The 24,170-nt window shown below is 37.5% G+C and overlaps 1 protein-coding gene across 6 annotated transcripts in view; it reads right to left on the bottom strand.

Annotated features, from left to right (window-relative positions):
• Positions 1-24,170, bottom strand: part of LOC101026151 (NXPE family member 4) — a 103,750-nt gene that overhangs the window by 23,890 nt on the left and 55,690 nt on the right. For 3 of the 6 annotated variants that reach the window (XM_009187328.4, XM_003910735.5, XM_009187330.4), the window contains 2 exons: positions 23,134-23,340; positions 13,658-14,538 (listed from right to left, as the gene is read on the bottom strand). The exons of 2 other annotated variants lie outside the window; for them this stretch is intronic. In XM_009187328.4, coding sequence (XP_009185592.2) covers positions 14,003-14,538; positions 23,134-23,340 — 743 coding nt within the window. In that variant the 3' untranslated portion in view covers positions 13,658-14,002. Of the gene's footprint in view, positions 1-13,657; positions 14,539-23,133; positions 23,341-24,170 lie in introns of those variants that run through there. One more of the 6 variants, XM_009187329.4, reaches the window with a different exon arrangement.

Here is a 24,170-nt window from a genome sequence, read left to right as displayed (position 1 = left end):
TTATTTATCTGAAAAACCCCAAAGTATCAATGGAGAAATGACTACAAATAATAAAATAATTTAGTAAAATAGTGGAAAATAAAATTAATATATAAAAAAATCAATAGCTTTTGTGTATATAGACAAAAAACAGAGAGAAGCTAAAATGGAAGGGACAATCCAATATATGGCAGCAAAATGATAATAAAATACTTAAGTGTACATTTAGCACAAGTATCCAAGATTTATATGAGGAAAACTCACAAAACACTACTGAAGAAAACAAAATTGAATGAATAGAAAGAAAACCATGTCCTTGGATAGAAAAAACATCATAAGGATCTTGTTTAGTCTTCCAAAGTTAACTTATACATTTAATACAATCACAATAACAATGTCCTAACTATCTTTTGGGCCAGACAGGCCAGTTAGAAAGCTCACTTGAAAGGATAGAGAGAATAGTTACAAAATGTATGGGGAATAGAAAAGCCAAAAGTGTTGGGTGTGGGTAGGATTAATTCTACTAGATATTAAAACTTACTTGTAAAAATCTTTATAATTAAAGTAGGATGGTATTGATGCATGAATAAAAAGACAATGTAACAGAATTGAAAATCAGAAATAGACCTCATTATATATACATGTTTAGTATGCTATGGAGGTCGCACTAAAAATCAGTGAGGATATAGGATGGAATTTTTAATAAGAGGATTAGGATAATCGGAGAGCCATATGGAAAAAGTTAAATGAGATTGATATCTTATACCATTCAACAGGATAAATTCCAAGTAGATCAGATATTTATAGACAATGTAACTTTACAAGTAAAAAAATGAGAAAATGTGGATGAATACCTGTATAATCTTTGAGCGGGAAAAACTTTCCAACTATGACTTAACACCCAGAAACATGTTACAAGGGAAAAAGTAATGCCAACTGTTCTTTCCTCCATCGTTTTCATTGATAATTTATTCCTTTGTGCTCTTATAGTCTCATATGCGTATCTTTGTAATAATATGTGCTACACTGTTGTATCTCCTTATGCATCTGTGCCTTCATTAGACCGATAGACATTCTAGAGGAGATTCCTTCAGAGAGTCCCTCATTCGAGAGGAGAATCACCTCAGGTTGAATCCACCTACTTTGGATTGCTGATATGTCACAAGATTCCAGTCCTGACAGCCAAGCAGTTCTGTGGTTCATATCCCTGGTCTGACATTTCCACTGATGCACTACCAACTTTGGTTAGAGTTGGCTCCTTTGAGAGTGACCAGAGAGCTTCTTTGTCAGAAGGAATTTTACTGATGGCAGAGTTTTGGAAATTTATTAACCCCATCCTCTATACCATACTTATTTTTGCATCTATTTTCTACTTGGAACCCTTAATCAAGATCACATTTGTCTAAGCCATAAGTAACTGCAAATCAGAATTTTTCTTAGAATCCTATGGCCAGATAATCTCATTTATTCCAAAATCAATGTCTCACTTGGATTCTACTCCTCAGCTTGAGCTCTGCATATCCCAGTGTCTTTAAGAAGTCTCCACTTGGAAATCCTCACTGGTGGAGGTGAGCTGAACCCAGCCTTTGCTAGCTTATGAAAGCCTGTTCATGCACATTTCTTTCCAACTGCTTATTCAGTGACATCATCTTGGTAGCTTGAAATAGGCCAGGATGGGTACATTTGCGTCATGGAAATCATCAAAGGCTGTAAACAGGATGTTTGTTTTTGTTTTCTGGGAGAGCAGGTTTGTCAGTATACCCCTGCTCGTAGGAATCTCAGTCAACTTGTCCAATTGGAATGTCAACTTGTCCAATTTTCTTCTTCCAAATGTCTCCTGCTTCCTCTTCTCCCCGTCTTTGTGAATGGTATCCCAAATCAGAAACTTGGCCACTGTGTTTGACTCACTGTGTCTCCTCTCCTTAAGCTTCTATATGGTCATCCTCAGACAGGATTGAATCCATGTACAGAGCCTGCTAGTTGTCTCTTTCATCAGTTGTAATAAAACTTGTAGCTGGGCATATGTTAGCTGAGATACACAACCTTTCCTGGCCGCGGTTGTATTTGAGTGTGGCCAGGACACTGAGTTCTCTGGTACGTAAGCAGAGGCCATGTGTGTCATACCTCCTCCAGGTTCTCTTTCCTCTTCCTATTTGTGTAAAATAGAGGGGGCAGCAGCCTAGCTTAGACCACAGAGGTGATGACGATATCCCAGAACAGGGGGTTCTTAAAAATTCTTTGTGACTTGGGCCCTTTGCAGTCCCATGACCTCTTTTCCAAATGCATAAAATAAAATGTATAGAGTTACAACTAAGGCCAATTATACTGAGGTACAATTATCAACATTTTAAATAACCTAATGTGTTATATAGTCATATGGCAATTTTTTATTAACACACTAAATAACAAAATTTAGCAGCCAGGTCTTATAGTTACAGTAATTTCGAAGCAATAATTATGAGTGATATTTCAAGATTCTTTATTAACTGTATTATGATATGAAAATATCTGTGATTTCAACTTGCTTGACTAAGCCACAGGCATTGCTAATACTACTGTGATTTGTTGTCACTATTCATCATTGAAGAGATTGCTAAACTTCATTTAGAAGCTAGTGAAAATAAAGATGTAATTTTTTTCCCTCTCAGGTTCACAGGCCTCCTAAATTCTGTCCATGGGCCCATTTGTGGGCCTGCCAACCCTAGAATAAGACCACTGGCAGAGGATAGCAGAGCTTGATGTCTGGCTTCAAGGTGCACACCCTAACTAGATGGTTACATGAGACATAAATCCCTATCTTGTTTTCTTATTTAAGTCATTGCATTTTGGGAGTCCTTTTTTTTTTTTGATGGCAGTCCAGCCTGTCTACATCTACCTATTAATCTATTAAGTATCTCTTCGATTTGTGGTTCTTTTTTTGTCATCACTGTTGCAGTCTGGTATAGGTATTGCTGGGGCATTAACTGGGAATTATTTCAGCTTTGTTTTTATAGCATTACTGAGGTATAATTTACATGTAATAAGAATACATTATTATTATTATTATTATTATTATTATTTTGAGATGGAGTCTTGCCCTGTTGCCCAGGCTGGAGTGCAGTGGTGAGATCTCGGCTCACTGCAACCTATGCCTCCCGGGTTCAAGTGATTCTCCTGCCTCAGTCTCCTGAGTAGCTGGGACTCCAGGCACGTGTCACCATGCCCGGCTAATTTTTTGTATTTTAGTAGAGACGGGATTTCACCATGTTGGCCAGGATGGTCTCAATTTCCTGACCTTGTGATCTGCCCTCCTTGGCCTCCCAAAGTGCTGGAATTATAGGCGTGAGCCACCGCACCCAGCCAAGAATACATGCGTTTTAAGCGCAGTGTTGTATGAATGTTGGCAAATGTAGACACCAGTGTACCCACCACAATCAATAAGTAGAATATTACTACCACCCCAAAGTTCCATTTCTTAGTCAATTCTGTCCTCCTCCTGTGCATGCCCTTCTGCCCATGCCTAACGTGTTTCTGGCCCTGGACAATCACGGATTTAGTTTCTGACACTACAGATTAGATTTGTTTTTCTAGAGCTTCACATCAATAGAACTATGTAGAATGCACTCTTTTGTATCTGGCTTCTTGGATTTAGGATTATGTTTTTGAAGATTCATCGATGTTGCATTAATCAGTAGTTTGTTCCTTTTCATTATTGAGCAATATCTCATAATATTTTATCTATTCCTCATTGGATAAATATTTGGGTTGTTTCAAGATTGGGGCTATTGTGAACAGAGCTGCTCTGAATATTCATATATGGTTCTCCATATGGACAAATGTTTTAATTTCTTTTTGGTAAATACCCAAGGGTGGAATAACAGGGCCATATAGTAAGTAAATGTTTAACTTTTGACAACTCTATAAAAAGCCTACTGGAATTTATTGCTCTTAATCTGTAGGTAAATTTGGGGAGAATTGCTGTAGTAACAATATTGAGTTTTCCAATTCATGAAAACAGTTTATACCTCTCGGTTTGAATTTATGGAGACTTGGTTTTATGTACTTTAGGGTGGGTCTTGAAAAGCCTGGGCTTTTTACCACACTCCTCTCTTTTACTGGAACTCGAAACCTACAAACTCTGTTTCCTCCTTCAGTGAGCAACAGATGAAATCTCCACTCATCCATCTGTTGTTCTGTGCTACACTTTGTGGAGTCTTCCTTGGGTACACAGAGCTCAGGGATCAGTCAAAGATTTGAGAGTAGATTTGGGGGCTGCTGTTTCTAAGGCCTTTCTCCTGGAATTTCCCTGGTCAATTGCCTTGAACTCCATCCTATGACATCTCCAGGCTGCAAGTCTGCAGTTTTCTCCTTGAATTCAAGTTGCTTTGCACAATATACGCTGAGGTATATTGTCAGGATAAGAGTCCTTAAAGCTGGCTCCCAGGCAGCATAATTTGCTACTTTTAAGTGTCAAATTTGCTCCAGTTTCTGCCAGTTGTTGGCCTTTTTCTAGTGCTTTCATATCATTTTTTAAAATGTATTTTTTCCAGAGTTTAATACTGTTCTATGAGAAATATTAGTCTCATCTAAGCCACTCTGCCATTTTTTTGCAGCTGGAACTTCCTAGTCCATTTATATTTCATATTGTCATTGATATATCTATGTAATTTTATCTTACTATTTGGTTTTTATTTGTCCCAACTTCTCTATTCCATTTTCTCCCTTTTTGACTTTTTTTGAGACAGAGTCTCACTCTGTTGCCCAAGTTGGAGTGCAGTGGCGCTATCTTGGCTCACTGCAACCTCTGTCTCCCAGTTCAAGTGATTATAGTGCCTCAGCCTCCTGAGTAGCTGGGATTACAGACATGAGCCATCATACCTGGCCAATTTTTTTGTAGTTTTAGTAGAGCTAGGGTTTCACCATGTTGGCCAGGCTCGTCTCGAACTCCTGACCTCAAATAATCTGCGTGCCTCGGCCTCCCAAAGTTCTGGGATTACAGGCGTGAGCTACCATGCCCGGCCCCTTTTTGACTTCTTGTGTATTAATCAAAAATTCTAAAATTATTCTATTTCCACTCTCATTTAGCTTGTTATACAAACTACTTTAACAATTTCTACTCTATTTTGGAAATTTCAATATGCATCTTTGACTTAATGAAGTCTAATATAAATTGGTACTTTTACTAATCATTAGGAAATGAGGGACCTTAGAAAACTGTACTCCATTTACATTTAACTCCTTCACATTTTCTTGCTATTGTCAGGCATTTTAGTTCTAGAACTATTTATTTTATTTTATTTTATTTTATTTCTTTTAGAGATGGAAAAGAAATATGTTGCCTAGGTTGGACTGGAACTCCTGGGCTCAAGTGATCCTCCTACCTTAGCCTCCCATGTAGCTGGGACTATAGGCACTCACCACTGACTGGTTTAATTCTAGGAATATTTAAAACACCACAATATATTATATATTATTATATATATGTGTGTGTATATATATATATAAAATCCTTGTTCATTTAGATTTGTACATTTAGTTTCCTTCTTTTTCATTCTTCTTTGCCTTTCTCTACTGTCATTTGGGAGAATTTATCTCCTGCTTCAAGAACTATCTTTAATATTCTGTAAGACATCTTCTAGTGACAAATTCTCAAGGTTACATTTTAAAAAATCTTATTTTGCTTTCATTTTGAGGGTTACTTTTGCTGGCTATACAATTCTAGATTGACAAGTGTTATTTATTTGTTTTTGTTTTTGGTGGTTAAGAGCATCAGCACTTTGAATATGTTACCTAATTTTCCTTCTATTTCCCTAACTGCCCTTTGTTCCTCTCTTGCTTTCTCTCTAGATTCTAGATCTCTCAACTTCTCACTGCCCCAGTTGCTCTGTGATGCTTAACAGATCAAATATAACATTCTCTAGCTTTTCTAGTTGCTCTCAAAAGGAGATTATAAGCGAGTCTGCTATTTTGGGGAACACAAATTGTATTTATAATTATAAATATAAACTATACACCCATCTATGTATATGTGTTTATGTGTGTATGTATATACACACATATATATGCACGTTCTATATGTTTTTATTTTTTTTCATTTTCCAAACAAATGTTTGTGGCTGATATGTAGAAATATAAGTGTTTCATTTTAATAGTGCTTTTATATAGGCACACATAGAGAACAAAGATGATTAGAAGTGGCCATATTGAATACGTTTGCCTTGTTTTCATTGCTAGTTTCAACGTTTTACTACGTGTGATTAAATATATGATGTTGGATTTATGATATTTGCTTTTCTTAATGCCTTTTATTAGATTGAGGAAGTTCTCTTTTAAGAAAGAGTTTGTGAAGTGTTTCTATTACTAATGGAAGTTGAGTTATTGACAAAGGCCTTTTCTGATTCATTGAGGTAATTATATGAATTTTTAAACTTTTATGTTTAAATATGATACATTACATTAGTATATTTTCTAAAGCTAAACAATCCTCCTGTTACTGACTTCAGCTGAACTAGGTGATAATATAGATTGGATATTTATACATAACTCTGTTGTACTATGTAAGAGTCCAAATTAACATGATCATTTTGAAAGCAGAATGACAATATTTTTGTTAGTTTGTGTTTATCTATGCCCTATGTCCAAGCAATTCAATCTGGATACATCACAGAGGACTTCTCAGTCAGGTCCATAAAGAATCACATACAAAGTTTGTCTTCAGTTGATTATATATATAGGTGTAGTTGTAGGGAATTAAATAGACTTTAATATGTATTACTATGAAATGGTTAAGAAACAAGTAGTGGATGTGTATTGTGGGACACTATCCAGCAGATAGATGCAACTCACTAGATTTATCTGTAACATGAAGGGCTCGTTAAAACAGCTCTAAGTGAAGAAAGAAAGAAACATTATAAATCTTTATCACAACATTTTTATGTAAATTAAAAATACACATACAAAGCACAATACATGGATACACACATATTCAAAGATACAAATTAAAAAGGAATTCTTCCTGCTTTTCTAGCTTTGTTTATGGCTTATCCTGCTGCCCACCTGGGATGGCCTGCCCCTGCACCAATCTAGACTCTATAGTCAGTGAATCCCCGACTCAGGGGCAATCTCTACAGGAAACTTTCCAGCGTGACTCTAGACCACAATGATCTCTCCCATATTTTGAATTCCTGTGACATATTCATACATTTCCCACCCAAACAATGTCATACATAAAACAAGGCAAAGAAATATCAGCTGTAAACAGGTATTTTTGATGTCCTTCTTCCTCTCTCCAACTAGATGTTAAGTTGAGTGACTGTATCCGTGCTTGCTTCCCACAGAGCACTGGGGACTTTTGCTGGTCGGTTATTAGAGAAATATTTTATCTTGATGCTGTCTCACCATCAAAACCAGCCTATCCTTGTCATTAAGAGAGGCTCTCACTATCAGGTTTTTTTTTGTTTCCTACACTTTCTTCTGAGCTCTCTCCCTTTTCTTCTCTTTCTCTGACTTGGGAGAACCCCTCGGCAGACACAGCCTTTCTAATTTCTTTTGCTTTCTTCTTCCCTGCCCTCCACTGATCACTGGCAAGATTAGAGATAGAGAAGGGCAGTCTCCATAGTTTTGCTTTTGCACCTGTTTTAATGATCTCTCCTATCTGGGCGGCTGGAAAAGTACCTGTGAGTTCTTAACTGGCTCTTGTGGCTGTGTAAAACTTGTTTGTTTCTTGTCTGTGAACACATGTATTTTCATCAGTCTGTTTTCCTTGTCAATTGGCTTATCTTGGGGTGTGGATTTGAAGAGGCAACAGTTAGATGACAATTAGATAATTCCACAGCCTTTGTTAACTGGGTGTTTCTCAGGTATTCTTTGAGATTCCTTCTCTCTCCGGGTTACTGGTGACCCTTGGGAATGGAAAACCCCTTAGTTCTGAAACAGCTGTGGTCCTTGAAGTCATAGTGTAAAAATACCCCAAGTGACTCTATGGATAGGCTTTCCTCAGAAAATCTGAAGTCTCGCGACAACTCCAAACAAGAGAACACATTGTCAGTGGACACCATGCAGAGAACTGGTGGGTGATTGAGAATTCTTTTTTGTGGGGCACTTTTGCAGGCTTGATGAACTTTGGGGCCTCTCTGTCATATTTTGGATATATTCTCCTAGCAGAGAACATGTCTTTATTTGTGTAAAAAAGCCCTTTTTACACAAAACCATCTGTTTAAATAGGTGCTTGTTACATTCCACTTACTCCCTGGCAAATGTAAAATGAATCATTGTATTTTGTTTGTTAGCTATAGACTGAATCTTTAACATATACTAGACATAATTCCTGGTGCTGTGAACAAGGCACCTAGTGAACAAATACACGGTCCTTACTGTTAGAGAACCTAGAGTTTACTGTGAGTAGAACAGGTAAAAATAATATATACAACTAGATTAATGAGATTTTTTGGATAGTGACACATACACTCATGAAAAGGAAACAGTGAAGTAATTAAGAATAATAGGGAGATGGAGTGATCTAGTTTTAGATTGTGTGGTCAGGAAAACTTATCTGAAATTTAAGTGACAAGAAAGACTCATCCTTATAGATCATGGAAAGGAGTTTGGAAACCATTACAGGATTTTATCTAGGGATGTCAAATGGATCTCATTTACAGTTTAAAAAGCTCAGTCTGGCTACTGGGTGAAGAACGGGTTGTAGAAGTTTCAAGATTATGAGCAAAAGATCAGTTATTGCCTGAGTACAGGAAAGAGGTGACATAGTTTAGACTAAGATGGTAGCAATGGTGATAGAGAAGAGGAGAAAGATTCTCCACATATATTCGATCAGTTATTGCCTGAGTACAGGAAAGAGGTGACATAGTTTAGACTAAGATGGTATCAGCAATGGTGATAGAGAAGAGGAGAAAGATTCTCCACATATATTCAGTCAGTTATGCCTGAGTACAGGAAAGGGGCAGGCATAGTTTGAACTAAGATGGTAGCAATAGTGATAGAGAAAGGGAGAAAGGGTGCCATATATTCTAAAATGGCAGAACTTTGAGAGGAATGAGAGAAGTAGATGAATCAAGGACAATTTATGACTGCCTGTATGAATCTTGGAAACATTTCTGAACTGGAGAAAACTAGGGACAAATGCATTTTGGAATATAAATCAAGAGTTCTGCTGTTGATCATACTGAGTTTGAGATGTCTCTTAGATAGGTAAATGGGAAATTAAGTAGGCAATTAGATATTCAAGTCTTAAGCGCAATGGAGAAATCAGAGCTGGAGACAAATACCTAGAAGTTACGGAAATCAGAGGTGGTATTTAAGCCAGGGAGTGGATATCACCGCAAATTAGCATATAGATAGAGCAAAGTAGATGCCTAGGAATGAACCCCAGGGTACTCCAAGTTTAGAGGCCAAGCAGCAGAGTGGGGATTGGCCAAGGAAAATGGGAAGGAGTGACCAAGGAAGCAGGAGGAAAACACAGAGAAATTTGTGGCACAGAAACAGAGGAAAGTGAGTGAGTGAATAAAGAAGGCACAGTCAATTGGGTCAAACACTACTGAGAGACTGAGTTAGATGAAGACAAAGAAGTAGCCATTGGATTTGACAACACAAAGGCCATTAGTACCCTTGGCAGGAGTGATTTAGAACGTAAGCCCAACTGGAATGTGTTGTAACAGACAATAGGAGGTAGCAAGGACAAAAACATATAGACCATGTTTTCAAGAAGGTTTTATGAAAAGGGGAGAAGATATGTGGCCATACCTCAAGAGAAACATACAGTATCAGGGGATCTCTCTCTCTCTCTCTCTCTCTGTCTCTCTCTCTATCTCTGTGTATATAGCATATTTGCACACACATGGAGAATATTTATATTCTCTATACACACACATATATATATTTAAATTTATGTTTTCTTTTCTAAGATGCAAACTATTAGAGAGCAGTCTATTTGTTTCCTAAAGAAATGACCCAGTAGAAAGGATTGGGTTGGTGACTCTGTCAGTTAATGATTTATTGCCTCTTGACTCCAAATGTGGCCTTCTATACATTCTCTGCAATCATGGACAGAATTCCCTTGAGCACCCTCCTGTATAGTGAGCACATTGCTAACCTTTCTCAGCAGTGGACTTTGGAGGGGCATTGCAGAAAGAAGGAACTCTTCTGCTGTTTCTGGTGGCGGTGCAGTAGGCTAGTGTTTTTGGTATGGGGCCATCCAGTGGGGCTCTTCCCCAGCCATGTTCCCAGAATAAGCAATCTTTTGGCAACCTTGCAGCCTTATCCTGGCCTGGCAATAACCTTTCCTGGCCTTCCACATTAGCTACAGCACCCCAGCACTCCCTGTCTGTGAAGGCCTACTGCTTGCATGGGCACTCGATTCCCCATGCAGGCCCCCTGCACAGCTCATCTTTGTCCTGGGCCCTCACCCACTTGTCCACACCCCTGGTTCCTGGTTGCCTGCACCCTGCCTGGACTACGGAGGATTCCCTTCTGCTTGTCCAGCAACTGCAGACCAGCTCTAGCCTGGGAAAACCCACGATCTTCTCTGTTATACATTTCCCAATAAGGCTGAACCGCAGCCTTGGGGAGGGACCTTCTTCCAAGTTCCTTTTGGACACCGTCCCTCAGCCTTAGGCATACCACATAGAGATTTCTTTTATCTGATAGTCACTCATTTATCAGCGTTTAGTAATTCTTTATATCAAACTTCCCCTGTTTGGCCCACTGGGTGGTTTCTACCTCCTCATTGGACCCAGACTGTTAGTTACAATGATGGGAAAGATTATAACTGCAAGAATTCAACACAAACTGGTACTTAGAATATACTTTTTATCTTCTTAAATACCCTCTCTTGAAAAAAAATACCTCACCTTGTCAGTTTCTTTTCAGTATATTCTTTAATATGCTTGCCTCTTGTTAATAGTTTCCCTTGGACATTTTTACAATTTTTTTTTTCTTTGTGGAGTATTTATCCAAAATATTGAAGAATCCATTCAGCTCCAAGGGCTGTATGTCAGTCATTTTTACTTTTTCCCTCTGTTGGAAGAGCAACTTGTACTTGCCATATATATATACTGGCCAATCATCTCAGACAGGAAATAAACATACAAAACATCACACAGACATTGCCACAGCTAACTCTGTATGTATGTTGGTTTGGTTTTCAGAAGAACCATCAAACCTTTATGGATTGCTGCTAGAAAGTGCTAACTTCTGAGAATCATCATTCTGAATGTAACTTTCTATCTGAGCTTACATTCCCTCTTAGAGTTCACATATTACAAATATATATCTTCTTTTCCTTTTCTTAAAAAAAATCTTTGGGTCACATTCAAATTTCAGTTTCTGTGCTAAATTTATAGTGCTCTATGTTCCCTTTAAACATTCTGCCCCTTTTGCAAGATCTTCAATGCCTTTTATCCATCCTTACCTCAAGTAGAAAGGGGTAGTGGAAAATCACTGTATTAATAAAAGAAAGCAGGTGCTGTTTTACCATTCTTGGAGCTTCACAACCCTTGGTCATTCTTATCTTAGCAGCTGTAGTAGTCCCTAGTGATGCTTGAGTTAAGGTACTGCTTCCCCCTCCCTTTATTTCCCCCTCTTTTCTTCACTCTCTTATTCTCTTTCATTCCCTCTTTCTTATTTTCCGTCTCCCTTTCCTTCCTCCCTCAACTACCCACCCATTGTAATTAGGATAAAATTTAAACTCCTTGCCATAGGTAATAAGGCCACATAAGATCTAGCTCCTGCTTATGTCTCTAACTTCTCAAGCCTCTGTCTTCCTCCATTTTGTCTCGTGACTGCCTCCTTTTTTTATCTTTTTTATCCTGCTTACAATGCTTCTCTTCTGAGATACTTTTCTAAACATCTAGTCACCTCCATCACCACCATGCCATTACACTATCACTGATGTGATATGCTTTGTTCATATGACTTTATCATGAATTATGGAATCATTTTATGTCTTTTTTGTTTATTATCTTTTTCCTTTATTGGAATATAAAGTCTTCGATGGTGAGATATCTTTGTCTTTTTGATGACTGTATACCTAAAGACTAGAACAATTCCTAGCATATGGTAGGGATTTTTAAAAAAATTTTGACCATCTGAGTGTATATGGGGCATTGAACTATGAACTGTGATTATTGGCAAATAAATAGAAAATGTATTGTCTCCTGCCCCCCTGAAAAAACCTGGATAAACATATTTAAGCTGCCCTATTGTAATTGTTTTTTTCCAGATGCAGCTACTCTTGCCATTCTCTCTATTCAGTCAGGGGCCCAGTAGTATCTGGGGCACGGTGAAGAGTACAAAATTAAGGAACAATATGGTACCAAACTGCTTGACAATAATCACATTGCTCTCTTCAACTGAAATTCTTATATCCAACCCTCTTTTTTGATCAAATCTTGGGAAGGCCTATTAAAACGCAAATGAGAGTGATTAAAATGTTAACCTACATGTGTAGATTATAGGAACCATTGTTATTGATTATCTACATAATCGTTTTCAGACAATAGCAGCTCTCAAACATATTTTAAGCCGTGGAATTTTTTCAAACAAAAAGCTGACCCAGGATTCCATATACATATAGGTAAGAGTGACTGATATTCTGGCTGAAGCAGTAGTATTGGAACTAGTACTCTGCCCCATGGGGTACCTCTCCTGACTCCTGCCCCTCAAGGTAGTACCCAAAGTACCACATGAAGGCCAGAGAGCTGAAGTTACTTATCCAGTCTTTTGTTGTTGTTTTTTGAGGCTGGGTCTTACGCTGTCACTCTGGCTGTAGTGTAGGGGTGTGTCACTGCAGCCTCAAACCCCTGGACTCAAGTGACCCTTCCACCTCAGCCTCCAAATGAAGAAGGAATTAATGGAATCAACTACAACCTAATAATAGTAGTATTAGCAATTTTAAAATCCTCTTAAAGCTGCTGCAAAGGGTGACCCCCCCAACCCCACACTCAAGTTAAAAGGGAATATTAACAGCCTGTCTTCTCTCTGTGGACAGTGGACCTTATCTATACTCCCCAACTGCACATTCCTCAAAGTTTATTACAGGCCCAGAGAGTTCCTGCTTACCTTCCTGTATGGCTGCAGGGTCACAAGACTGATAAGTTTAGGTTGAAAGACCTGTTTCTCTCAAGATGTAAGAAATGTTGTAATGCTGCCTTTGTTTCTTGCTTCTGTAACTCACTTCCTGCCTCACGTGGTTCCTGCCTGAAGGTGTTTAAAAGTAGGAAAAGCCCTTTGGTCAGGGCTCAGACTTTCTGGACGTATGTCTGGCTGAGCCGGTGATCACCTTAATTTAATAAACTCTTCTGAACCTTTTTTGGCCTCTCCAGTCTTTGTGTTGATTGTCTTGCAACACAAAGTGCTAGGATTACAGGTGTGAGCCACTGCACCCAACCCTCCAAAGTCTTCAAATGATCAACAGCAACAAGACTAAAGACAAACTTCCTGAATTCTAATGCCCTGTGCTTTTACCTGTGTTATCCTATAAACCTGGATGAAAAATACTATAGAATCAGATTAGAGCCTAGTATCAGGAGTTCCTACAGAGAGACAAAATTTAGAGGTTTTCAGGACCCACGTGTCCTTGCTTAGAATCCTCTCTATGACTATGGGAGAATTGCCTCACAAGACTTCTCTTCTGACTTGGAAATTCATCTAGAGCTTGTCTTTAGTGATAGAAATAAACAAACAGGACTGCTTTCTCCAAATATTTATTTTAAAATTACTTTATCACTCTGAATTTTCATGCATCAGAGAGAACTTTTACCCATAGGTATCTTGACTTCCCATTGGTGAAGAGTAGTATGGCTCTGATCAAGAAGGGTAGGCTCTTTTCATGAGTATTTTTAGTTTTACTTTTAAGTGAAAGCCCAGATTAAAAACATCTCATTTAGCTGAATTGGTGGCTTATGGATCAGCCATAATGTAGATTCTCTGCTCTTGCTAGGTGGGAATTCAGAGCCAAACAGCATCTGGCCTGCTAGTAGACAGTCAATAAATTTTTTTACTTAAGTGAATGAATTTCAGACTTTTGTGTTATTTAACAAATATAGTTTAGCAATATATTAATCTGATTTCCTACTACATGTTGAGGTGGGTGTACATCATTTGTGCCATATGCAATTGTTATATCCCAGGCATCAATGATACTCACATTAAGATCCTGGAAAATGTCCTTTATGATGAGATACTGAATGTAACCATGAAAGTCACTAAATCTTTCTGCATCATTGTACATCTCCCTGATGTTTTCTGTTTTGATGATAACCATAGTGTCTGGGCTTCTCAGAAGAAGACGCTTAATGGCTTTGTGGACATTGAGGGCCCTTCGGATAAAAACATCAATGGGAAAGGGTCTGAAATGCTGGCCCAGGGAAATAACAATGACAGTATTTTTTTCTCCTCCAGTTCTGTCAATGGCACGGGTGAGGTACTCCATCTCTTTGACTGAATAGGTCATTGATCCTACCAAGGGATAACAATGTTTTTGCCACTGGATGTTGATGTTCCTATCCAAATCCACAGCAAGCTGGTGTTGCAATTTTCCAGATTCATGCAGATCCACTGACTTCAGTGCTGATAACAAATAGGCAATCCCAAAATAAAATGAGGATATAGTTACCAAGATTGAGTAGATATAAAGATAGAAGAGATTTAATTGGTATAATTAAATAAGCTAATCATGTCTAATTTATTATAGGTTTAGATGAGGGGATGTTTTTGAAAATTATTTGAACAGTCAAAGTGTTACGTAGTTTCTTGGATTAAGATGGTGGATAGGAGGCACGACTAGCTTGCAGCTCCCACTTGGACAGATGGAGCAGCATGTGGAGACTCACATCATGAACTTTTGCTCCAGTAACTACCACAGGAACATACCAGGAAAGTCAGGAGAATCCATAGACCCTTTGAATGAACAGGATCACCACTGCAGCCTCTCTGAGATGCTGAAAAACTGTGTCCCTAGGACAAGTTTGCATCCTGCCTATAGGATGCTGATGTGCTCTTGAAAGTGCCACCTCCTGGCTGGAGGCCAACCAACACAAAACCAGCACACTAAACAAAAACACAACCAAGGACCCTCACAGAGTCCACTTCACCCCCCTGGTAACTCCGCTGGAGCAGGTGCTGGTATCCAAGGCTGCAAGACCTGAAGATGGGTCACATCACAGGATTCTTTGCAGACATTCTCCAGTACCAACCCAGAGACCAGTAGCTCCACTGGGTAGTGAGACTCAGAAGAGCAAAAACAATCACTACAGTTTGGCTCTCAGGAAGCCCCATTCCTAGGGGAAGGACGATTAAACCACATCAAGGGAGCACCCTGTGGGACTAAAGAATCTGAATAGCAGCCCTTGAATCCCAGATCTTCCCTCTGACATGTCTACCCAAATGAGAAGAAACCCAAAAACCAATTCTCATAATACGACAAAACAAGATTCTTTAACTCCCACAAAAGATCATACTAGTTTACCACCAATGGATCTAAACCAAGAAGAAATCTCTGAATTGTAAGAAAAATAATTTAGAATGTCAATTATTAAGCTAATCAAAGAGGCACCAGAGAAAGGTGAAGTCCAACTTAAATTAAAAACATGATACAGAATATGAAAGGAAAATTCTTCAGTGAAATAGTATAAATAAAAAACAATCACAACTTCTGGAAATCAAGGATACACTTGGAGAAATGCAAAATGCACTGGAAAGTCTCAGCAATATAATTGAACAAGCAGAAAAAAGAACTTCAGAGCTAAAAGACAAGGCTTTTGAATTAATCCATCAAAGACAAAAAAGGATTTTAAAAAAATGAACAAATCCACCAAGAAGTTTGGGACTATACTAAATGCCCAAACCTAAGAATAATTGGTATTCCCAAGGAAGAAGAGAAATTTAAAAGTCTGGAAAATATATTAGAGGGACTAATCGAGGAAAATTTCCCTGGCCTTGCTAGAGATCTAGACATCCAAATACAAGAAGCTCAAAGAACACCTGGGAAATTCATCACAAAAAGATCATTGCCTAGGCACATGGTAATCAGGTTATCTAAAGTCAAGAGGAAGGGAAAAAATCTTAATAGCTGTGAGGCAAAGGCATCAGGTAACCTATAAAAGAAAACTTATCAGAATAACAGCCGATTTCTCAGCAGAAACCCTACAAGCTAGAAGGGATTGGGGTTCTATTTTTAGCCTCCTTAAACAAAAAAAATTATCAGCCAAGAATTTTGAATCCAGTGAAACTAAGCTTCATGAATTAAGAAAAGATAATCTTTTCCAGACAAATGCTGAGCGAATTTGCCACTATCAGCCAGCACTACAATAACTACTAAAAGGAGCTCTAAATCTTGAAACAAGTTATCAAAATGCACCAAAATAGAACCTCCTTAAAGCATAATTCTCGCAGGACCTATATACAATAACACAATGAAAAAAAAAATCAAGGTATTCAGGCAACAAGTAGCACAATGAATAGAACAGTATCTTATACCTCAATACTAACATTGAATGTAAATGGCCTGAATGCTCCACTTAAAACATACGGAATGGAAGAATGGGTAAGAATTCACCAACCAAGTTTCTGTTGTCTTTAGGAAAGTCACCTGTTAATAACACATAAGGACTCACATAAACTTAAGGTAAAGGGGTGGAAAAAGATATTCCATGCAAATGGACACCAAAAGCAAGGAGTAGCAGCTATTCTTGTATCAGACAAAACAAACCTTAAAGCAACAGCAGATTAAAAAGACAAAGAGGGACATTATATAATGATAAAATAACTAATTCAACAGGAAAATACCACAATTCTAAATATATATGCATCTAACACTGGAGCTCCCAAATTTATAAAACAATTACTAATAGACCAAAGAAATGAAAGAGATGGCAACATAATAATAGTGGGGAACTTTAACATTCCACAGACAGCACTAGACTGGTCATCAAGACAGAAAGTCAACCAAGAAATAATGGACTTAAACTATACCCTACAACAAATGGACTTAACAGATATTTACAGAACATTCTACCCAACAACTGAAGAATATACATTCTATTCATTAGCACATGGAACATTCTCCAAAGTAGAACATATGATAGGCCACAAAACAAGTCTCAGTACATTTAAGAAAATCGAAAGTATATCAAGTACTCTCTCAGACCGCAGTGGGATAAAATTGGAAATAAACTCCAAAAGGAACCCTCAAAACCAAGCAAATACATGGAATTAAATAACCTGCTCCTGAATGATCATTGAGTCAACAATAAAATCAAGATAGAAATTAAAAAATTCTTTGAACTGAACCATAATAGTGATGTAAGCTATCAAAACTTCTGGGATACAGCAAAAGTAATGGTAAGAGGAAATTTCATAGACTTAAATGCCTGCATCAAAAAGTCTGAAAGAGCACAAATAGATAAACTAATGTCATATCTCATAGAACTGGAGAAACAAGAATAATCCAAACCCAAACCTGGCAGAAGAAAATAAATAATGAAGATCAGAGCAGAAGTAAATGAAACTGAAACAAAAATAATACAAAAATAAATGAAACAAAAAGCTGGTTCTTTGAAAAGATATATAAAATTGATAGACCATTAGCAAGATTAACTAAGAAGAGAGAAGATCCAAATAAGCTCAATTAGAAATAAAATCAGAGATGTCACAACTGATACCACAGAAATACAAAAGGCTATTCAAGGCTACTATAAACACCTTTAAACACATAAACTAGAAAACCTAGAGGGGATAAATTCCTGGAAATATACAACCCTCCTAGATTAAATCAGGAAGATACAGAATCTCTGAACAGACCAGTAACAAACAGTGAGGTTGAAATGGTAATAAAAAAATTGCCAATACAAAAAGTTCAGGATAGATTCACAGCTGATTCTGTCAGACATTCAAAGAAAAATTGATACAAATCCTATTCACACTATCTCAAAAGATAGAGAAAGAGGGAATCCTCCCTAAATCATTCTGTAAAGCCAGTATCATCCTAATACCACAACCAGGGAAGGACACAACAAAAAAAGGAAACTACAGACCAATAATATCCCTGATGAACATAGATGCTAAAATCCTCACTAGCTAACCAAATCCAACAGCATATGAAAAAGATAATCCACCATGATCAAGTGGGTTTCATACCAGGGATGCAGGGATGGTTTAACATACGTAAGTCAATAAATGTGATACAACATATAAACAGAATTAAAAACAAAAATCACATGATCATCTCAGTAGACACAGAAAAAGCATTTGAGAAAATCCAGCATCTATTATGATTAAAACCCTCAGCAAAATCAGCATAGAAGGGACATACCTTAAGGTAATAAAAGCCATCTACAATAAACCTCTAGCCAACATAATATTGAATGGGTAAAAGTTGAAAGCATTCCCTCTGAGAACTGGAACAAGACAAGGATGCCCATTCTCACCACCTCTCTTCGACATAGTACTGGAAGTCCCAGCTGGAGCAGTTGGAGAAATAAAGGACACCTGAATCGGTAAAGAGGAAATCTTTTTACTTCCTGTCGCTGATTATAAGACAGTATACCTAGAAAACCGTAAAGACTTATCCCAAAAGCTCCTAGAAATGGTAAATGAATTCAGCAAAGTTTTAGGATACAAAATTAATATACACAAATCAGTAGCTCTGCTTTACACCAACAGCAACCAAGCTGAGAATCAAATCAAGAATTCGACCCCTTTCACAATAGTTGCAATAAAATAAAATAAAATAAAATAAAATAAAATAAAATAAAATAATTAGGAATATACCTAGCCAAGGATGTGAAAGACCTCTACAAGGAAAACTACAAAACACTGCTGAAAGAAATTATAGATGACACAAATAAATGGAAACACATCACATGCTCATGGATGGGTAGAATCAATATTGTGAAAATGACCATACTATCAAAAGCAATCTACAAATTCAATGCAATTTTCATCAAAATACCACTATCATTCTTCACAGAACTAGAAAAAACAATTCTAAAATTCATATGGAACCAAAAAAGAGCCCTCATAGCCAAAGCAAGACTAAGCAAAAAGAACAAATCTGGAGGCATCACATTCCTTGACTTCAAACTATACTATAAGGCCATAGTCACTGAAACAGTATGGTACGGGCATAAAAATAGGCACACAGACCAATGGAGCAGAATACAGAACCCAGAAATAAAGCCCAATACTTACAGCCAACTGGTCTTTGACAAAGCAAACAAAAACATAATGTTGGGGAAGGATACCCTATTCAACTGTTCAGCAAATGGTGCTGGGATAATTGACAAGCCATATATAGAAGAATGAAAGTGGATCCTCATCTCTTGTCTTATACAAAAATCAACTCCAGATGGATCAAAGACTTAAATCTAAGACCTGAAGCCATAAAGATTCTGGAAGATAACATTAGAAAAAACATTCTAGACATTGACTTAGGCAAAAACGTCATGACCAAGAACCCAAAAGCAAATGCAACAAAAACAAAGATAAATGGATGGGACTTAATTAAACTATAAAGCTTCTGCATAGCTAAAGATATAATCAGCAGAGTTAACAGACAACTCACAGAGTGGGAGAAAATCTTCACAATTTATACATTCAACAAAGGACTAATATCCAGAATCTACAAAGAACTCAAAGAAATCAGCAAGAAAAAAACAATCCCATCAAAAAGTGGGCTACGGACATGAATAGACAATTCTCAAAGGAAGATACACAGATGGTGAACAAACATATGAAAAAATGCTCAACATCACTATCAGAGAAATGCAAATCAAAACCACAATGTGATACCACCTCACTCCTGTAAAAAAAGCCATATTCAAAAAATCAATAGATGTTGGCATGGATGCAGTAATGAGGGAGCACTTTTACACTGTTGGTGGGAATGTAAACTAGTGCAACCACTATGAAAAACAGTGTGGAGATTACTTAAAGAACTAAAAGTAGATCTACCATTTGATACAGCAATCTGACTTCTTGGCATCTACCCAGAAGAAAAAAAATCATTATACGAAAAAGATACTTGTACACTCATGTTTATAGCAGCAGAATTTGCAATTGCAAAAATATGGAACCAGCCCAAATGCCCATCAATCAATGAGAGGATAAAGAAAATGTTTTATTTGTATATATATAATATAAGATGTTATATATATTATATATAAAATGTTGTATATATATAAAATGTTATACACACACATACACACACTATGGAGTACTAGTCAGCCATGAAAAGGAATGAAATAATGGCATTTGCAGCAACCTGGATGGAATGGAAGGCTATTATTCTAAGTGAAGTAACTCAGGAATGGAAAACCAAACATCGTATGTTCTCACTCATATGTGGGAACTCAACTATGAGGATGCAAAGACCTAAGAATGATACAGTGGACTTTGGGGACTCAGAGGAAAGGTTCAGGGTTGATGAGGGATAAAAGACTATACTCTGGGCACAGTGTACACTGGTCGGGTGATAGGTCCATCACTATGTCAGAAATTACCACTAAAGAACTTGTCCATGTAACCAAACACCACTGGCTCCCCAAAAACCTACTGAAATAAAAAAATTAAAAATTAAAAAAGTGTATGTAAATGTGAGAGATTATGTTCATGCTACCTTATAGAATCATGTGGAATCTAGTGGAGTGGGGATGGAAAGGTAGTGAAGTAACTTCCTTGGAGGATAATGTGGTCAGTTTTGTAGATATTATTTTTGTACATTTTGTTGACTGTAGATTAAACTCATTTGAGGATAGAGAACAGTACTAATTGATGGTCTTTTCATAAAAAAACATGTAAACCCTATTTCCCCAGCCACTGTTTAAATTCCCTCAAGACTGAAATTATATTCTGTACTTCTGTGTTTCCTTCACATATGCATGGGATAATATTAAGTGCCTTACTATAATAATAAGTATTACTAGTCATTTGTGGAACCCTTTACAATATGCAAAGCATTTATTTGGACTGATCTATCCATTAACCTCAAGGATCCCCTCATGTATATTTAATTGACACATGAATAGAATGAAATGAAGTTCTTCCATTTTCATCATATTAATTAGACTTTTACCAGAACAGCAGGGCTAACTGCTTTGTAGTTAGAACTTTTGAGGAAAATGTGCAGAGAAGGATTATTGATGCTTTGTAACACGGGATTGTCTTAGAAGCAAAGGGCTACGTTTGAAGACTTAACCCAGTGAGGCTGGAAAACAGAGATGCTCTAGGATAAGTTGGAGGAAAATGGCAGAGCTATTTTCTTCACTCTGCTTCCAACTTACTTCAGTTTTCTTTTCCAAATCACACTCTGGCCATAGAATTTAACTTTTAACACAATGTACAGCAGTTGTTTTTCTATGACAAATTAAAAGATGAGTTGAAGAGGTAGGTAACTCCATAACTCAGTCCTTTATATGACCTAAGAGAATCACTGTTATGGAATATGATGCTAAAGGCTGTTACTAGACCCTGAATTTTGTAGATGAGGTAATTGAGGTTTCCCTAGGAGTTTAGTCATTTACCAGAGATCACAATTTAAAGCTCTTTGAGTTGACAATTTAAACCTTCTGTTGAGAATTTTTCTTATAACTTAGAACTAAGGCCCTACCAATTTTCCTACTTTTATTGGATCAACTTTCCTTCTAAGTTTGAGATCATGAGTGGCCTCATTTTGGGAAGGCCAGGATGGAGCCACAGCTACTGCATTTCTCTCAGTGATGAGAGCCAGGATCCCGGGCCATAGAGGGACAGCCAATAGTGGTTTTGTAGGTGAGGTTGCTAAGGTCTACTAGCAAATTTGGAGTTATTACTGGTGCACTCTTGGTTTAGTAAATAGAGCAACTGAACTAGGATTTTAGCAATTGGATTCTATTCCTGACCCTTAAATTAAGTAATGATAACAATTGCAACGGCTATTGGTTTTTTGGGCACTTTCTATGTGCCACTACGCCTTGCAATGTGTTAAATACTTTATATCCATTACTTCGCTTAATCTTCTATACAAACTTGTATTAGTCTGTTTGCATTGCTATAAAGGAATACCTGAGGCCGGGTAGTTTATAAGGAAAGGAGGCTTATTTGGCTGATGGTTCTGTAGGTTGTACAAGCATGGCATCAGCATCTGTTCAGCATCTGGTGAGCCCAGGAAGCTTTCAGTCATGGCAGAAGGGAAGGGGAGCCAGTGTGTCACATGGTGAGAGAGGGAGCAAGAGAGATGCCAGGCTCTTTTAAGTAACCAGTTCTCACATGAACTGACGGAGCAAGAACACACTCATTACCATGGGGAGAGCACCAAGCCATTCATGAGAGATCCACCTCCATGACCCAAACACTTCCCACTAGGTCCCACCTCTGGTGTTGGAGATCATGTTTGAACATGAGATTTGGAGGGGATGATCAGTTAAACTATATCACTATTATTATTCCTGGTTGATTGATGAGAAACACCAGGCAGGGAAAATAAATAACATGCCCAAAGTCATTGTTTCTAAATAGCACAGCCTAGGTCTGTTAGACTCCAAACCCATACTTTACTTGTGCCTACCTGATGCAGTCTATTTCACTTCTGACATCTGTTCTCTTAGGTAATGATGACAGTAATGATACCTTACACAAAAGAGAACTTAACCATGTGAGAAGCAATATTCTAAATGCATTGTATGGATTACCTTATTTCACCAGATAGAAATTCTTTTCATCTTTAGTTGACAGATGAGAAAACTGAGGGATGGAATGGTTATGTAACTTGTTCAAAGTCACCCAGATAGGAGGTAGGGAAGTCAGGTTTTGAACCCAGGCTGTCTGGTTTTAGAATCATACCCTTAATCATTATGCTGGTTCTAGAAGCTGGACAATTTAATATCTTAAGTTATCTTTGGCTCCATCAATAGTTTTCTGAGCCTACTGGGTACATACTGAAGTGTGAATTCTGCAGAGATAGGGATATAGTAAACCTTTTTCTATGCTGGTTTCCCTCCAGTTAGATAGCTGTCTTTTTTTTTTTAAAGGAAAGATAACAATGCCTACAATGCCTTGTGAAAAATTTTGGTGTGTTGTGACTGAGGAATATGAAAAATAAAGAGGCATTTCCCATATTCCCTTTTCCCCTTTGAAATGGAAAGGAAGTTTTTGAAAGGGGTAAGAATTATAACTTAGACTGAGGCATACTGTTGATACTGGCTTTGAAGTATTCCATCCACTGGCGGATCGTGGAATCTCCCATTAGATATATGAGCTTTCCTCTCAGGCATTCCTTCATTTTGACTGTAGCCAAACTACAGGAGACAGGATTCCATGTGTTTCTCCAGACATGCCCACTGGGGATTGTGGATGTCATTCCAACCTTGCATTTCTCTTTCTTTGCAACTGTTTCTTCTGCCAAAGAATCAGTAAGATAGGATCTTCTAAGACATCAAATTACCCATCAGTATTTATTAAGAGCCTTCTATCCTCTAAGTATCCTAAGAGGGGGTAAGGGTGGTGGAAATGGTGGAAAAAGTCTTATTGAAGTATTCTCTTAATGGAACAGATTTTTTTTTTTAAATAAAAATTTTTCTGTGATGTGAATTTCCTAAATAATGTGCATTAATGTTCATTATAAGAGTATATGTTTCCTCCTAGAAAAAAATGGCTTTCTGGGGGAAAATTTAAGTCATCAATTCTTGCATAGGAATGGAAGCTCAATTATCCTATCATTTTAGCTCACTTTACCCCTAAGTTTGTCACACTGTAAGTGTCTTAAATGCCACCATCAAAATACAAATCCTTTGAGTTAAATAAAGGTGATATAAAAAATACTAACAACTAGTTTGACTTGGGAACTGGCCAATCCAAATGAATATGGCTATAGGCTGGACAGTGTCTTGGAGGTTCAAGATGGGCCAGGGATTAACCCCTCAGTCTTGGAGGGGTTTAGAAGAGTCTTGGAATCCAAGTGTTGAGGTAGGCATGATGATGAGGAAGCCATGATGGTGAGGAGCCCATGGCAGATTTGGGGCAGTGATTATTAATCAACCGAGAGAAGTAGTTTAATATTTTAATAACTGGTATGCGTGTACTCGTGTATGTGTAGTGAAAAACAACATTTCTACATCTAGGTACGTATTTACACTTCAGTGTAGATAGGTTTATTAGTGATTAGCAAGGCTTTCTTTCTTTTTTTTTGTGATTAGCAAGGTTTTAATGCTGAACTTGCAGAGACATAA

Source organism: Papio anubis, chromosome 12, assembly GCF_008728515.1.
Source record: "Papio anubis isolate 15944 chromosome 12, Panubis1.0, whole genome shotgun sequence".
Taxonomy (NCBI): Eukaryota; Metazoa; Chordata; class Mammalia; order Primates; family Cercopithecidae; genus Papio; species Papio anubis.
The sequence above is the reverse complement of the archived record's forward strand: the minus strand, read 5'-3'. Positions and strand labels throughout refer to the sequence as shown.